The sequence below is a fragment of the Amblyomma mixtum genome, chromosome 2 (assembly GCF_055824585.1).
Source record: "Amblyomma mixtum isolate Tamu chromosome 2, ASM5582458v1, whole genome shotgun sequence".
NCBI lineage: Eukaryota > Metazoa > Arthropoda > Arachnida > Ixodida > Ixodidae > Amblyomma > Amblyomma mixtum.
In genome coordinates this window covers 254898888-254916662 of record NC_143013.1, presented here as the reverse complement: position 1 = coordinate 254916662, position 17775 = coordinate 254898888, and the positions used below count along the sequence as shown (strand labels likewise).

The 17775-nt window shown below is 45.8% G+C and overlaps 1 protein-coding gene across 1 annotated transcript in view; it reads left to right on the top strand.

The window, feature by feature from the left end:
- The first annotated feature begins 1687 nt into the window (after positions 1–1687).
- LOC149363594 (mitochondrial sodium/calcium exchanger protein-like) overlaps positions 1688–17775 on the top strand; it is a 108724-nt gene continuing 92636 nt past the window's right edge. Inside the window, exon 1 of the mRNA XM_089573579.1 lies at positions 1688–2885. Coding sequence (XP_089429705.1) covers positions 2850–2885 — 36 coding nt within the window. The 5' untranslated portion in view covers positions 1688–2849. The remainder of the gene's footprint in view (positions 2886–17775) is intronic.

Genomic DNA, 17775 nt, shown 5'->3' with positions numbered 1-17775 from the left:
TTCTATAGGCTGTCCATTTACTGTTAACAATTTGGCGTCCGTTCGGCCCTCTGTCTGTGGCATCATTTGCCATATTGCTATACAATGAAGATCATTTGAGTCAAACTTTGGCTGGAACCTATTTAAGGCTGGTGTCGCCTAACAATCAGCTCTCTCAACTTTCAAGCGCGCCATATGACCTGCTCACCATCTGGTCCATCGAAACAGCTCGCACTCGCTCAAGCAGCGCAACATTTTCTGAACCAGCCGACCTGTTTTTTACACTGCCATCTCTAATTACGGGAAGTGTACCATCATTCCTCCCACAGTGAACTCAGGGGGGAAAAAATGAACCATGTGACCGTCTTGGCTCAGATGAGAGCTTTCTCTTTGGTAATATGAGGCTGAGTGTAACTTTTCGGAATTTTCTTCACTCATCCTTTTATACCGCATGTGTACTACACTGCAGTAGTTAGTAATTATTACTCTGCGTTCTTTACTGGTTTTCATTCCTACTGCGTAAGAGCCCGTGACCTCCATGCCAATTGTATTATGCGTTTTCGTCGAAGGTTTGTTATGAGTGGTTCTCCTGGCAGTTGAACTTCGGTACCCTCTTTGATGGCCCTATTCACGCACGTGATTTTGTGAAAAAACAAAACATGAGTCACCTAAACCTTGGTGACACGCTTTATTTTTATATCTTTCTTGAAGTATTCGCTCGTTACAAGGGAAGTTTGTTCATAAATGTTAGCAACGGAATTCAACAGCTATAGAACAAATAAATGTGCATCGAAAATGAGAACCAGGCATTTGTTAAGTCAAGCAGACAGAAAGTATACAAAGCGTTCATGCTTCGTGCACTTTTTAAACACTTAGCTTTCATTTCACTAACGAACGCCTGTCAAAGCTCTCTACAGTAATAAACTTATTTCGGGATTAGTGACAAAATAATACCGCACAGGGGAGCGTAAAGAAACAAGCAAGGAGACGAAATTTAGCATCTCAATTAATTGTTCAACAGAAACTAAATGTTCCGGCGTATGAAGCATACGAAGGGCCTATAGACACTGTTGCGAATTGCAACTGTTTACTGTAGTAAGGGCAATTGCTTCCTCCTAACGGTGGGAAAAACTGCTGCTTTTTTACACAGGGAAGGGCCGCGCTCCAGCAAGAATTACTTCGCCTGCTATAAAACTGAGTCGTGTTATTCGACTCACGAAGGCAGGACCGGAAAGAAAAAAAAAATGTGCGGAGAAAGATTAGAAGAAAGAAGCATAAACACAGAAAGAAAGGAGCGCGTAGATAGCACGAACAGGCAGTAAAGACTGTAAACGAGTACACTCCGTATTTATCTATAATTGCAGCATGAAGTCTGCCGGGCTGCATAGCAGGATGGTAGATTTAAACGCGCTGGAAAAAAAGAAAATCTGAGCCTCGCACGGGGCGGAGCTTCCTCTATCAGTGGTATTTGGATTAATTTTTGTCGCCAGCCGCTATGTGTCCATCAAATGTCAGGCGAACTAAAAAAAGGGCCGTCATCTACCGGCAGACAGCTTATAAAATGAACAGATAAAGCGAAAGAAAAGCGGGAAATAAAACATCAAGGGGCTTTAGCGGGAAAGCGCATGTTGCGCCATCTGCCGTGATTCTCGGCAACTTGGCGACCGATGCCTGAGCCTGCCGGCGCGCTGTCTATATTTCGCCGCCACCGCGGCAGTGCGCGCACATGTTCGCTTCGAGCGGGAGCTACCGAGTGAAAAAGCAACATCGCAGCGTCGATGGCATGTGACGGGGGGGATGCGTTCTCGTTCTCTCCTCGGCAAAAGTGGCCGCGCTTGCAGCAGGTGCGCTGTCTACGACGCCGGTGAATTGGAAACAAGGATCGCCCCCTCGACAACAAAAGGCTGGAGAAGTAGCAACGGTACCTCTCGCGTAAGACTGAACCGGTTGCGCCGGTGCGGCACCGTTGGGAAGGGCGCGCGCTTCGCTTGACGCCTAGCTCTCCCGGAGACCCTTCCTCCTTCTATCGGTTTCTTATCGAACTCGGGTCTTCCTTCCTCGCCTAATCTCGAGCGCGCTACCGTCCCGCTGTTGCCTCCCGATTCGCTCTGTATGTGCGTATGCCTGTGTGTTTTTCTTTTATCTCCTGGGCTCGCTCCCTCATATATTCATATTTCGAACTGAACGGACGACGATTGGGAGAGGACTTTCCTGCTTCGAGTGCTGATAAAGTGGTTCGAGCGTCTGGGCGCGCTTCCTTTGTTTTTCTTTATCTCCCAATTCTTTGTTTTAAGCTATTCTTCGTAGTTTTATCTCCGTTCTTCTCCAGTCTTTCGAACTGGACAGGCCTTTGTGTTTATCAGGGGAGTGCTCTATCGTCGGCGGCGATAACGACAGGTCGAAAAGTATTTAGCCGAACGTCGTAGACGGAGGATCGCGACGTTTAACGCCGACGACCGGTGACGTACCCGAATAGAGGAGGAGGAGGAACGCGAGAAACCCCTGTCCAACAAACGAACGGCACTCGCGCGCTTTGTGAGCTTCTCTCCACGTCGTCGCAATCGTTCCTCCTCGTGGGTTTCGACGCAGAGGCATGTTGCTAACGTTCCAACTTTTGTCCAGTTGGTAAAGCTGTTGTGGTTGTAGCTGTGACGAGTTCTCCGTGTGAAGATGTGTACGTACCTTCGATGAGTTCGCGTTTCTTCTGTCTGGTGTCGTGGTCATCATCGTGTGAGAAGCCGGCGACGGTGCTACGGAGAACTTCACGATTTGACAGCGAGAATATATTGGTCAGTGGGTGAAAACAAAACCAAGAAGCTGACCGGAGAGAGAGGCTGTGGGAAGGAGATTCTCCTCTCGAGAAGGCAGCGATGTCCCTCTCCGATTTGTTCGCCGCTCACGATGAGGTAAGTGAACTGAACAACAAATTCGACATCTGTTTGTTTCCATGCCGTCTTAGAACACTGTTTTATGTCGGCTGGGTAGATTTAACTAATAGTGATTTGGTTTACCGTCATTGTTCGGGGGTACAAAAAGAATAATGAACTACGTATTATAATAAGGGAGTAATTGCTCGTCGACGTCCACCCGAGCGCAGCCATACAGCTACAGAGGAAAGCTATACAGGTTTCTCAGAAACTTCGTAGTTAAAGAAAAATTCATCCTGGTCCGGGGTTCGAACCCGGAACCACCGCTTCACCGGAGCAGTTGCTCTACCAGTTGCTCTACCAGTTGAGCTAACCGGGACTCTTTTTTTTTTCTTTCATTTGTACCAATCGAAATTCTAGAGGCCCATGTACTGTGCGATGTCAGTGCACGTTAAAGAACCCCAGGTGGTCGAAATTTCCGGAGCCCTTCACTACGGCGTCTCTCATAGCCAGAGTCGCTTTGGGACGTTAAAAAACGTAGCGCAAAGAAACAAGGACACAGAAAGACCGACACTACACGGCGCTAAAGGAAAGGTGGTTTTATATCTACATCACGACCACCACGCCGTCAAACCATGCGCTAGCAAAGCGTATCAGACAGATATGAGAGCTCTTTTGCCAGCAATGAAACTGAGGGGGTACTGTTTCTTTGCGCTACGTTTTTTACCTTGCAAATATGAACCAACAAGCCCAAGCATATACCCTTTTGGAACGTTAAACCCCATAAAATCAAATCAAGTCAATTTGTACCAATCGTTGAGCTAACCGGGACGGAAAGCTTGTAGTAGGGCTAAAGCGAATTGATCAATAACTCGATCAATAGCGATGGTCCCGGGTTCGAACCCCGGACCAGGACGAATTTTTCTTCAACTACGAAGTTTCTGAGAAAGCTGCATAGCTTTCCTTCGTAGCCGTTAAGATCGGAGAACCCGGACCTGGGAAGGAATTAGTGCCAGACGTGAGTCATCGTGAAGCAAAGAAGCGGCGGAAGCAGCAGCGGCACGGCAGGCGACGGCGGCAGCAGCGACGGAAGCAGCGGCGTCGACGTCAGATGGCCGAGTCTGCCCTCGGGTCGCCCGACGGAGGGGTGCTGCGAAAGATCAAGCTGTTGCTGTTAATTGAAAGACGGCTCTGTCCTCTACAGAGGTCTCGCGTTTCGGACATCCGGCGCGGGAGTACGAGACCGTTCTTTCACCTGCTGGGAGACTGCGGGAAATTTCTTTCCCACGGAGACAACGAACAGAAGACTTGCCGCAGTGGTCAAATTGACACATCAGTGCTTGATGACTCTGTCTCTAGCCCCTTTCCATCGACCGAGCTTCGAGAGAGCATCGGCATCGCCCCCTGCCGTGGGTGGTATCACCATTGTACCCGAGGCTGAACGAGCCAGTCAACTCAGTGGCTTTTCTGTCTCCATCACCGTATGGCTGCGCTCGGGTGGATGTCAATGAGTAATTACTCTCTTATTACAAATCTACTCCACCTTGGGGGATTCCCCTAAACATTTGACCAACTACGTATTATAAGAATTTGCCTTATACAAGAAACTAAAACGAAACTCTCTCATTCAAGCTCCGTCTACGACGAGAAGTCGGACTCTATGTTAGCACGTTGTGTTAACGAACAACTTTTCATAGTCCGTTAGCTTGAGTTCCAAATTCTCTCGCATGAGCCTTTTTGTACTTCTAATTAAATCCATCATCGAAGGATGCGCTTGCGTTTCTGGCAACTTTCTTCATTTAAAACTTATTTCTAGATGCTTTCGCATCAACCCTTGAAAGCCTAAACAATAAAAATGCCTGTCAAAAGTTGTGAATTTTGAGCACCTGACTTTTACTGTCCCGTTGAATGCCGAAATGTAGAAATATACTGATTGATCTATTAAGGCGTACACAATTTCTAAATAATTAAATTTAGCCGATTTGGATAATTTTTTGCAATCTAGAAACCATAAAACTGCACACTCATGCTCTCATATGTGCAAAAATCAATGTCTTTAAGAACACTCCTTAAGTGATTAATATTGCACATAGGCCTTTTCAATATCCGGCTACTGACAGTGTGAATTTGCTTTGACACATGCACCGTGAAAAGTTGTTTGCGCATAATTGCATTATGAAGATCTGATGTACTTATGCGCGCATAAACGAAGACTGAATTGACATTGTGCCGTCTGTATCGCACGTGATACGCCGGGAAGTTGCAGATTTAAGTATCGGACGTATTAATTATAATTGCCACTGCCTCCTGCAGTGGTGAATTATATATATATATATATATAGGTTGCGAAATCATAAAGTACTTGACTGCTTACAAGAGTATATAGCGAAGTATACGCTTCGTTAAAGGAAAACATATTTGTTCGACTCGACGTTTCGATCGGAAGACCGATCATCTTCAGGAGTCTTCCGATCGGTCTTCCGATCGAAACGTCGACTCGAATAAATGTTTCCTTTAACGAAGCGTAGACTTCGCTACATGTGTATATATATATATATATATATATATATATATATATATATATATATATATATATATATATATATATATTCAATCTGGGTCGCTTTGTACACGAACCAGGGATTATTCGTTCGGTATGTAAGGTATGTAAAATGTTCCTCGCGAACAAACTCCGCAATATCGCGTGCGCTGTGTCAGCTCAACAGCTGAAATCGATTATCGGTCTTTTATGTCATGTCTAAGCTGTTTTATTCTCGATTTAACTCCGTCGAGTCCCTCAAAGGTTAGGCTTGCTTATACCGCCACTCCTGACACTTAAATGTCAACTGTGACCGTGTCTCGAAGCGATCAAACATCCGTCTTTGGCCTGACTAATATGTGACATTAGAAAAGTTTAATTTTGTTTTAGTTGAAGGGAAATCTTATGCAGGCGTTTTAGTATTTTGTTCGAATGTTGAGTAGAAAAAAACCATACGTTCGATAAGCAAATAGCTGCTGTTTTGTAATAATAGGGCAGCATCGAGTGAACAGTATGTGCTGCAATGGCAGTGTCTGTAAAGGGAAATCACATTAGAATGGAGTAACTCTAACGGTGTAAGGGTTTTGTCTAGGAGTGATCTTGTAGTTCTAGTAAAAAAAAAAAATAAGTATATACAGCGTTCCGCAATAACTGTGGCTCCAAAAAAAAAAAAAAGGAATTCTTCAGCAAAGCATTGAATCCGAGACGCCTTCCAGAAAAGGAGAGTTGTGGTATGATCTGGACTAACCAGGATGGTTGAAATGTCACAGCCGAGGCATCCGCATATAAAAAAACGATAACAGCCTGAAGGTGGTCGCTGGCTCGATTCCCTGCCGCAACAAATTTTTCTTTCATTCGGTGATTTTGGTAGTCTTTCTGATTTCCGCGGTAGTCATGTGGGTCTGTTTAAATAGAAGTTATAATTTCTTGATTTCCCCTTTGTGTGCCCTAATGACACTATAAGCATGAGCTAAAGTGGCTTTCTTCTTTATATTGCCGACCAAGAGTAAACGCTTTTTATGGCATGGGTTGAAAATTTGACGTTCCTTCTTGCAACTGTGCTTTAACCCTTCTGGGAAAAGTGTCTGAAAACTATGCAAAGAGACTGGTCAAAGATATGAAAGCGCATGAAATTTTCCTAATAAATGTCATCGCAAAGACCGTTGTTAAATTGGTTGCGGAAGTTAGCAAGTTATGTGTGTGGAATAGTGCCACAGCACAGGATCACAAGCAGGCTGTCATTTATAGACCCTTTAAACAGCCTAATAGATGCAGTTTGCAGAATTTTTAAATCTGAACTTGTATGTATACAGACTTGCAGCATAACAAATTAAATATCCAAAAATTGTGCATACGCAGTTAGTTTCTTCAATAACTTATTCAGGCACAAACAAATGCCTTACTCAGTACCCTCACTGGATTCTAACTTGCCCTTACTGATGCGCCAAGTTTCCTTTAAATCGGGTTGAAGGACTGCTGAGGGGAGTCAGTTTTCTAATTCTATGTAATTATAAATCCTACTCCGCCCCCCCCCCCTTTCCCAGCCTTAAGTAACGTTTATTTTCTTGGGGACGAAATACCAGAACACCTATGTGTAGCGAGGTTTAAGCGCATGATGAAGAACCCCCGGTGGTCTAAATTCAGCCCGCAGTGTTAGTTTGCCATGTAAGAATTATGCGCTCACCCAAGAAAAAAAAAGTTCACACTTTTCATCGGGATGACAGCGACAGAGCGCCTCGCCTCCGTAACCAATAACATGTAGGTATAGTAGGTATGAGATATGAAGCTGACTCTACAAGTGAGGCCATTCCCAGTACCACCTATATCACATGACCATAAGTGGCACCGGACAAATCACAGGCCTGCATCATATTAACTTGTCTGCGGTGACGTCACCGAAGAGAGACGTCACTAAATCTGGGCTGACGTCACGGCGGACACGTACACTATGAAGTCGATCACAAATTCGCCATAAATTTTGAAAACCCCTCAGCAAGCCGCTGGCTGCAACTGTAGCCTAATAAGGTGGCGCGATTTGCCCCTACTATAGTTTCGTGGTCGCGCTGAATACGTATACAAGGTGGATGCTTTACAAAAAAAAAAAGTTTTCTTTAGATTGCAACGAGGAACTTGATTGACTGGCCTGACATCGACCATGTCGGCAGTTTTCCCGTTTGTGTCTAAACGAAACATGTCTCCAGGCCTTTCGTTTTCAATAAATTTATTCACTGATTCATCTCCTACCACTGCCCTACAAGGCCACTGCCCTCTAAGAATGTCAAATGAAACCCTGCTCCCGCGCGCTTCTTAGTTCGTGGACCTTCAGAACACAACCGAACCGCGTTATCAAGCAGCTGACAGTGCTCTCAAAGTCCAGACATCCGCAGTGTCATGTGCTGTCTTTTTTTTTTTTTTGCTGGAAAAGCAAAAGGAAAAAATAATAAGTTCTAGCGCCTATGCGCCGCTCCATCGCTGCTTGCAGAGTCTGACCGGCCCTCGGAAAAATGCAGCGCGGATCCTGACAGTTGACATTAATTAAATTCCCGCACAGTATGCATAGAAGTAGTCCGCCAAAAGCAAATGCTGAAATCGTAAATGTTAGGCGAGGGTTTCAAAGGAATGCGTGAGACAGAACGGAGCGAATGCGACCAGAGAAAGGAATGGAGGGGGGGGGGGGGGGGGGGTGATAAAATTTACGTGATAAAAAGAAACGCCAAATGCGTTCTAAGAACGAAAAAAGTGCTGCATTATGGATGTAGGTATTTGTGCCGTTGCAGCTAGAAGTAACTGTACTGAGAGGTTGAGAAAATTTATTTAATAAAAATAAGCGCCAAATGCATTCTAAGAACGAGAGAAGTGCCGCATATCAATTTAGGTATTTGTGCTGTTACAGCTAGAAGTAACTGTACTGAGAGCGAATTAGTTTATTCACGCCGTTTCTTTAAAAATGCTCTTTTTCTTATTTTTATGTGAAGTTATTCCCAGTAGTTGATTTCGCCAGGCTTTCTCTCTCCTAATTCATGGATCGTAATCTGTCAAAAGAAAAGAGACACGTGCAATGTATGCCTTTATTAATCCCTTGGTCTGGTGAGTAGTCGGTGAGGAGGCCGCTAACTAGGTTCTCGTTTCAGCTTGTCAGCCTAATCTATATCTGACAACCCGGCAGAATATTACTCCGAATATGACTGCCGCACGAATGTCACGCCGTGCAGGAATAGATGATAATGATATCGCCTCGCATCACGCAAACATGGCCCGGTCGAGGCACTGCGAAAACAAGGTGAGGCCCGAGTTCGGCGACTCTCGAAGCTCGGACCCTTTCCCGTCGTCCACCACGTCCTGTTTTCTCGACCCTCTTTCGGATCGCATACGTTGATGAAAAAGTGATGGACCGGACGTGGACGCGAGATTAAACCCTTGTTTGATCTTGCTGCTAGCCTGTGTCTGTTTGCTCACGGGCAGAGAGATGGCCCACAACACGAAGAATAGCACTAGGCGACAGGCATAGGAATAATGAAAAGGCGAGAAAAAGCAACATCCCAGTTTTCTCTCATTAATCTTCTTACGACGAAATCAACATGATGGTGATCCCCTATAAGGGTAAGCGTCATCGTCTTGTGAGGCTCAGCATCACTTTGGGATCAACATGATCCCGACGAACCCCTGTCAGTGATGTTCCATGCCGTAACTGAAAATTTTCTCGATCAGACCCATAATTCTCCTTTCAGGTCCCTTTTCTCTGCCGCAGCTTTAAATATCTATCAATTTGTAGAAATTGAGGCAGTTTGTCGGTTCCTAAAATTCCCTTTTCGACCAATTCTGCCCCTCACATACTATGCAAAAGAGAAAATTTCTCAAGTGGAAACATCACTGCCCCATACTGGAGTGGCTTCATGGTGACAAACTGTCATCAAGTCATTGTTTCATGCCTGCCGTCAACTTGGGAGACCCCCTGCAGGTGTTGCCTATAGGAAGGAAATATTATGACCCTCCTTGCCGCAATGCACCGATGCAGGAGCAACCAAACCACCGATGTGGCACGCAGACTCTTGGTCCGTCATCTCGCAACAAACTCTGTCTAATACCCTGCTATGAGACGCAAGCCCCGCTACTGCCAATCGCTTGGTCTGGGAATACCACATTTGTTAGAAGCTTCGCGCTTAAGAGAGTTGGCGGAACTCCACGTTAGGACCCTTCCGGCCACACATGATGTATCCATGAGTGCTCCCCACGGCACAGGACATCTAGCGAGGACATCGCTTTGCTTCTGGTGAAGCTGAACGAATTCGTTTTAGAAAGCCGGAGCACGATGCCTTACGGCAGTCGGGTGCAGGCCACACCAACGTCACAGCATTACAACATCGTTGTGTAACTACGTCAGAGAGCACACACCCACAGAAGTGCATTAAAGGACATCTATCGTAATTACCATATGCCCACTGTACGACAAAGGCCTCTTTCGATGACATCTGATCAACCGTTTCCAGCTCCAGTTCTGACCACTTTATCCCTGGAAACTTCCCTGTGTCATCCGCCTACCTGACTCTCCGCCCCTTCCTACTACGCGTGCTTTCTCTTGTAATGCACTCCATTGCCGTCGGTTATCTGCTCTCCACGTTACATGTTCTGTACATGCTTATCTAAACTTCTTGATTTCAGCTTGGATGTCATAAACTCGATTTTGTTTTCCTGCCCTTTCCGCTCACTTCATGTCTCCTGTTTATTAAAGGGAAATTAACTACGGCGGTTTTTCGAATAGTTTGAGTTGATAGTTATATCAGATTTGGTTCGGGACTTTTCTGTCCATCGCAGCTAAGCATGTTGCAGAATATTCATTGGAACCATTTTAAAGCAGTGAAAACAGCAAACCGAAACTTAGTCTGTGCTCTGGGACGTTGCTTCGCGTGACGCCGCGACGTCTCGCAAGCATTATTCGAAAAACATTCGTCTGCGTGTTGAATGGGAAGCGGCGACGGAAAGCGATGAGTCCTTTTACAAAATGCCTGAGACGACTTAAAATAATGCTCAAAGTTTTCATAACGAAGCGAAGAGCAGCTTTTGAATTGTGGGGAATATTCCTGACGTCAAAAATTCAATGTTGGCTGTAGAAATCATCTGAAACTGAGGCCGCGGAAACGGCGAACTTGAAGATCGATTCTGCGTCGGAATGAACTGTGGCATGGCTCCTAAACTTGGTGGAAGTAATCAGGAACGAGAGATGAAACCTGCAGTATAGGTTTTAATACTATACGGTTAACTCGAAAAACTGCCGAAGTTGTCCTTTAAAGGGCATTCAATGAACGTTTTTTGGATACTTCAGTTTAGTGAAAGGGTTTTCTGGCAATTCCGGCATGCACCCGGGAGATCAGCGCGAAGGTCCTGCTGCCGCATGCAAGCAACTCTTCTTTAGACTCGTGTCGTGGAACGCGTAAGGCCTATACGGACCAGAAGTTGGGAAGAATAGATCGCTCCCCAGACAGATCTCATTCATAGATCTCCGAGCTGACAGAGATAGAAGTTTAGTTTGCGTCCCAATTCCAGGGTCGCTAGTTACGTTCAGAATACGTAGGTTGTGAGCCACGCTCTATGATGGATGGCTCCCCATCACTTTCGACCACTTGGAGTTCTTTAACGTGTATTTAAATCCCGACACACGTGCGTTTTATTCCTTTCGTCTTCATAGAGTTGTGACCGCTGCGGCTGATGCTCAGTTCGTACCCTTATCCAAAAAAGGGCAAAATGAGACGAACTGCACCTCATAGTCTTCGCGACGACAGTTTTGTTGCGAAAGCAACACTACGCGAGTCGCCGAGCCATTTCACGGAGCTGACGCAAGGCCATACTGCGCATGCGCTAGGACGGCGCACAGCTGGCGCGTCGCCGCCGTCGCTGCGCGGGTAACTCAGAGGTGCCGCCGCCGCGCTCGCCAGTTGCGCATGCGCAGTAGCGGCGCACAGCTAGCGTGCCGGGGCCGCCGCCGCTGCCGCGCGCTCTCCATCGCCTCTCTCTCTCTCTCCTCGTTGCTTTCGCAATCCTCCAGGTTTAACCAGAACAAACCACTACCAATTTTATTCCGTGAGGAGACAACTGCGACTGATGTCCCTCCTCAGTTAGTCGGTAAGGGAGTACTGGTTGCCCTTTTGAGGGACTAGTGTTTGTGGATACGCTGTGCAGGGACTTGTGCCCAGTTGCCGAAGGCCACAGCCACTGAGTCAGAGCGATGGTAATTGAAAACATATATGCGGAAAAAAGAAGGGGCAATGAACGCACTCATGAAACATCTGGAACCGAATAACTATGCGAAGCTGTGACTATGACATTATGAAGAAACACAATGCAAAAGGAACGGACCAGGAGAGAACAGACATAAATGTTCCTTCATAATGTTCAGCCACCAACTCTCCCAACAACGTACCTTAAAGGGACTATGCAACGAATTAAAAGTCGCTTGTAAATGTTTTCAGTGCTTAGAAATGATGCTGAGAAGCATTCACACCAAGTATGAATCTTCGGAGCTGAGCCGGCAATTTATTGGGAATTTTTAAAAACCGTGTATTTTAAAATTCGTGGGCCGATTGGTGTTCTCGTAGTGACCGATTTTGAAACTAAAATCGTGAAAATAGACGTCACTAGTCCCATGACGTCGGCAAGCCAACACACGGTGTCATTCGCTGGAGCCACGGCAGCCACGACCTCAAGGGCACGCTTCCGGCGGTGAGCGTGAAAATCGTCTGCTCGAGCCGCCGCGCGACCCCCTGGGCGAGCGCGAGCCAGGGCAGTGCCTTCGCGCGTATAGTTTAAATTTACTTCTGCCGCCTCTTTCTGTCAGGAGTTCGGGAGCCACTTGCCGTGCCTTTGTCACCGCGACAAGCAAAGAAATCCGACGCGGGCCGCAATCCAGGAAAGACAAGAGAGACCGGAAAGACGCTGCCAACACTGCCGCCGGGGGGCTGCGTGGGACAACCGGAAGTCGCAAGCCGAACGTCAGCGAATGACGTAATCATGGGCGGGGCCCAGTCCCAGAGCTGTTTTCTTTATTTTTTTTCGGGTGCCCCGCGTGTACGAGTTGAGGGGAGAGAGTAGGAGCGTAATTTTTAATCGCCTATAACGAATTCGTTGTTATTGATGTTAGCTCAAAAATTCTTGCGCTGGGGTGACGAGTGATGTAGTGCCTATCTCCAGTCTGCTTTGCGTAATATCAATTAATTTATTGCGTAGTCCCTATAATGCTGTAACTATGAACCCGCAACTGCATGACACCTGAACTGCGCCGTAAGGGAAAGGAGGAAGGTGGGAGTGAAAGAAGAAAGAGAGAAAGAGGTGCCGTGGTGGAGGCCTCCGGAATAATTTCGGGTATTTTTAACGTGCCATTTGAGTAGAATGATGCTTGTTAATGCCTAATAAAAAAACAAATGAACGCCAAACGAGATCTTGTAACAAAAACGACATTTGCGAGACCAACTCTGTTTCTTAATTAAGATGTGACTGCGGGCGGGGTGGGAATGTCTACTTCTGATACCCTGTATAATGAATGCTTCGAGCACCGACATTTCTTGCGTCTGTATCTTCACCGTCGCAACTCATGTACGGTCAACAAAACGCGTGACTTTCGAAATGGATCACAACTGTTTCGTTGAGTACGTTGCATTGTATATTGAATTTCGTCGTTCTATGACAGCGTGATTTTATATTTACGCACACCGCGCAGTTTTCACTTGTGAAGCACACCCGCTGAAGGTTAGAGGCCGGTACAGTCGCTAGCTGCCAGCTTTGACATCTGTTTACATGCATCGTCATCGTAAACACAAAACGCAAGCTTCCAAAATAACGGTTCACCCGACTTGTCCGTCTGACCTGAAGCTCCTGAAATCCGGTTTGTTTGTGTTTCTTCTTCCATAACGATCACGTGGTTATCATTTCTTTCAGATTTCGCCATCGCTCGGAAGGCCTTGTTTATTATTCTTTTTTTTTTTGAAAGCGTATTGTGTGGAGCCAGAGCGCGGGGACGTTAAAAGACACCGAAAGGGCGAGGCGATAACCAAAATAAAAAGAATAGAATAAAGAAAGAGAAATTCCTCACTTTATGCTAAGAGCTGCTCGAGCAAAAGCTACTCTTTCACGTGCGAAGCACGTTCCAGGAGGATTTTCTAGTTGCACATATTGCACTTTGAACTTTGTCCATGCGCTTAATCTTTCGATCGTGATTGCAGTGTAGAAACTTGGAAATTTCAGCTATATATTGCCACTTTTCCACAAGCAGCCACTAGGCGGCTGCTCTTCGCAAGTCGCGTGCACCGCCGAGTGAAAGAAGAAGATCGGTTCCGGCCTTCTCTGGGTGCTCTTGGCTTGTTCTCCGGTGCCGTCCACGTCACCCCCCATTAAAGCCTTTCGATTACGAGCCCCAACGGCTACGTAACACTGGTGGAGGTGCATTCAAGATCCCATGTCCCGGACCTCTTCTCGCAGCGGTTCAGCGAGTCCCGACCGACTCCCGCTGGTGTCTACGCCCGTTCATCGCATTAGCCGCCGCGTTCACGGCCTCTCCCCAGAGTTCGGTCTCCTTCCCGACCGCAAGTCGCAAGTCGCGTGCACCGCCGAGTTAAAGAAGAAGAAGATCGGTTCCGGCCTTCTCTGGGTGCTCTTGACTTGTTCTCCGGTGCCGTCCACGTCACCCCCCATTAAAGCCTTTCGGTTACGAGCCCCAACGGCTATGTAACAATATGCATTCGCAATACTGGCTTGTGCATTCTAATAAATAGAACGACGCTCTGTACCTGCGTGTCGGCAACTTTGCGTATGAACTCCGTGGTTACAAAACTGCTTGTGTCCTCCGTGCAATTATAATCCGCTTCATTCCGCTATCTTTACAGCTACAAAAAAAGCGCACAAACACGATAAAGATAATTTTACACTGGTTCATTCCGCTATCTTTACAGCTACAAAAAAAGTACACAAACACGATAAAGATAATTTTAACATACCGTCCCTCACAATTTATGCATCAGCCGACCGTAGGCATATCTTGGCACCGAAACATGGAACACTCGGTCTCCTTGTAACTTTGAGGAGAAGCCGAAACTATTTTCGTTCCCTGAAAGGCATGAAAAACAAAAATAAAATTTCGGTAATTTTGAAATTTCATTCTAAAGCAAGCTAGAATATAACGCGCGCTATCTGTTCCCATAGCTGATCGCTGTAAATAATTATTTTTTTTAATCTCGAGTATTTGTTGTCTTTTCAAATGTATACAAGCAAATGAAGAACATGTTTCGTTGCTTTTCTTTCTGGTACCGTGGAATTGCCATTTAGTTGTTTATTTATTAGCTCAATGGTGCAGTCATAGGAGTGAAAGAGAAAAGAATAAAAGAAATAATTAACAAAAGTGCAATCAAAACCGTGAAAAACGTGTTGATTGGGTTTCGTGCGTAATTTGTTATTCATCTTATTTATCGATTTTTCTTTGTACAGAGTAAGCCAAAAGTCCCCAGGCCACAAGATCCCCTGTTGAGCCGTGTGTGTAGTAGTGCATTTACTATACCCCCTCCGCCCCCCCTCGAAGCTGATCGCTGGAGGGTAGAGTCCTCGTCTTCACTCTTGACTGCATTGGTAGCTTCAGAGGAGGCGAGTGAGACACCGTTCTTCCATGTTCCACCCTTAAAAAAATTTTTTAGACAGTCTATAGACTGTCTATAAACTTCTGTGTATAAAGTCTATAGACTCTCTGTAGACAAATCCTAGAGAACAGTCTATAGGCAATACAAATGCTATAGACACTGTATAGGCAGTCTATAGGTCCATGGCCATACACTTTTAGTAGACTTTTGTCTATAGACAGCCCATAGACTATGAACAGAAAAAATAAATATATATAGGAACGCAATAGAGTCTATAAGTAGTCTATAGACTCTCTATAGACTGTTTTTATAAAAGCGCCGATGAAGCAAGGTTTCAGGGTGAAGCTTCATCGGTCGTCGTTTCCTCAACTTCCATGCCATTTGAAAATAGCCTTCCCCTTCTCTGCGTAGCTTTGCTGCAGTACGACCGGCATGCTTGGGAGGAGTCTTGAGAGATTTCGATCAGCCGGGTATTTCCGCGCCGAGGCTCGGTGTCAGCTCCCCCGCCGCGCTGCCGAGATCGCGAACGTCAACTCTTGCGCGCCAGGAACGCAAGAAGACCATGAAAAAAAATTTTTTTTTTTTCCTCCATAAAGAAGGCGGAGGCGTGGTACTCTATTTCTCATCTTCACTTCCTCCCCCCTTGCGCGCGCTTGCGTCGATACAACTTGGTGTTGCGGGGGCAGATAGTAACGGGCGTGGAGCAATACGCGTGGTCGCTTAATGGGCGCGCATATGCACCTGTACGCGAGCTGTTTCCGAGAGCGACAGACACGCGCCGTTAAATAAGGGAGGGGGTTGCAGAAACACGTGCCAAGTCCTGGTTGAAGCTTCTGCAGAGATTTGTTCTCACCGATTTCCCATAGGCGCTCGTGCATTCTATCATACAGGCTATCTTATTCATTAACTACTACTTCCTCTTCAACTTCTTGTTCCTCTAAGCTCCACCTGATAATATATAGATGACCGATATTCCTGCTTTCGCGGCCTTGTTGTGCTATGTGCTCTTAGATACGAGGATAATCTTCGTAGTTACTCATATGAGTTTTGCAGCGCGGACGCAAAGGGGGGTGAAAATCTTGCTTACAGTTAAACCCCGGAATGCTTTTCTGCATAAAAAAAAAAATGTTCATCACAGTAGGTACCAATAGCTCGTCTGTGTACTACACGTAGGGTGCGTACGTGTCAAATCGATTTGTGTTATTATTATTTTTTTGCGTCGGAAAGAGTGCTTCCATTAGAGTTTAACTGCTTGTTGCACCGGGGAATTCGAGGAACGTCGGAGGGGCCCGAACGATGTCGGGAATCGGCGCTTGGCCTCGTAAACAGGGGCCCCGAAAAAGAAACGAGCGTGGCTCTGGTGATCCTCTCGCTGTAAACACGGCCCGGTTCGCGCTCCGTATTCCAGAGACTCACGTGGGTTGACGCCGTGTTTACTTCTTCCATGCTCGACCAAGGCACGAGCGAAACGGAGGCCTGTTCTCCGGTCTTTGTATTTGTTAACCACTGTGTACACTACGAACTTCTTTTAAACAATGCCCCGGCCATTGGTTAGTCCCATGCACTGGCCTCTCTGTTTACGACTTCGAAACCTTGGAAGGCTGCGTCAAGTGCATTTATTTATTTTTTCTTTGAGGATGGAGCGGTCATTTTATTTGATTCTTTGCCAGGTTGGCCTCATTAGCGCAGAGCTGTTTTTAGCGAGATGTGCGCATGTGCGTGTGCCCTTGACTACGGCTAACATTTGTACCGCGAATTAAAACATTAGGACATGTCTCAACACAATCAATCAATCAATCAATCAATCAATCAATCAATCAATCAATCAATCAATCAATCAATCAATCAATCAATCAATCAATCAAACAATCAATCAATCAATCAATCAATCAATCAATTCATTTCCGCTTGCGAAATACATCGAAACTGGGTAAGTGACGAAAAAGTCTCTTCGCGGCTTGAACGGGCTCTGTAGTAACCCACTTGCGGGGACGTACCTAAGAGACTATCGTCTAGCAATTTTTGTAAACAACGTTATTTGCAAGTCTAGCACCTTTCCTTTAGTTTCATACAAGGCCCCTCCGTCCAGTTCTCGTTCAGCCGCTCATGGAAAGTTCTTGCTTCCAATATCTAACAGTCATTATGGTCATCGATGTCTCCGTTTTTGTGGTGTCAAAATTTGGTATGCTATCCCATGCTCAGTCATATGACTGAGAGCATTGGAGCATATTTAGAGCATTGGAGAATTTTTTCCTTCACACAGAAGCGTCTCCGTAAAGCGACACTATATGCGTCTGTGGCGTGGCATATTACTATTAATCTATTGAACGTGGCAGTCTGAACGTAGAATGACCTTTATTTTTTCTTTGGTTATATGCACGTCATACGATAGTGTTTCAGTTTGTATAATGTTGTTTTATATTGCAATTGTTTCATTCTACACCGACAAATATGTATGTTTTTTTTTTTCTCCTGAATCGTCAGTGGACTTATTTGTATTCATTTTGGGATCCACGACTAGCCTCTGGCTAATGATCCTTGAGTGTTTTTGTGCAATTACATGTGTAATTTGAAATAAAGAAAGAAGAAGAAAGAACAGAGTGACGAGTAAAAAAAATCACAAATTACCGATCAGCGGAGCTGCGCAGTGCCGATGTGAGGCGCTGCTGTTCCCGAGAACGCCGACAACGAGAGTGCCAGGCCGTTCCAAGACCTGTGTCATTCAGCAGACATCCATCACGTGCAAATAATTCTCTGGTTATTTCGCAGGGTACGT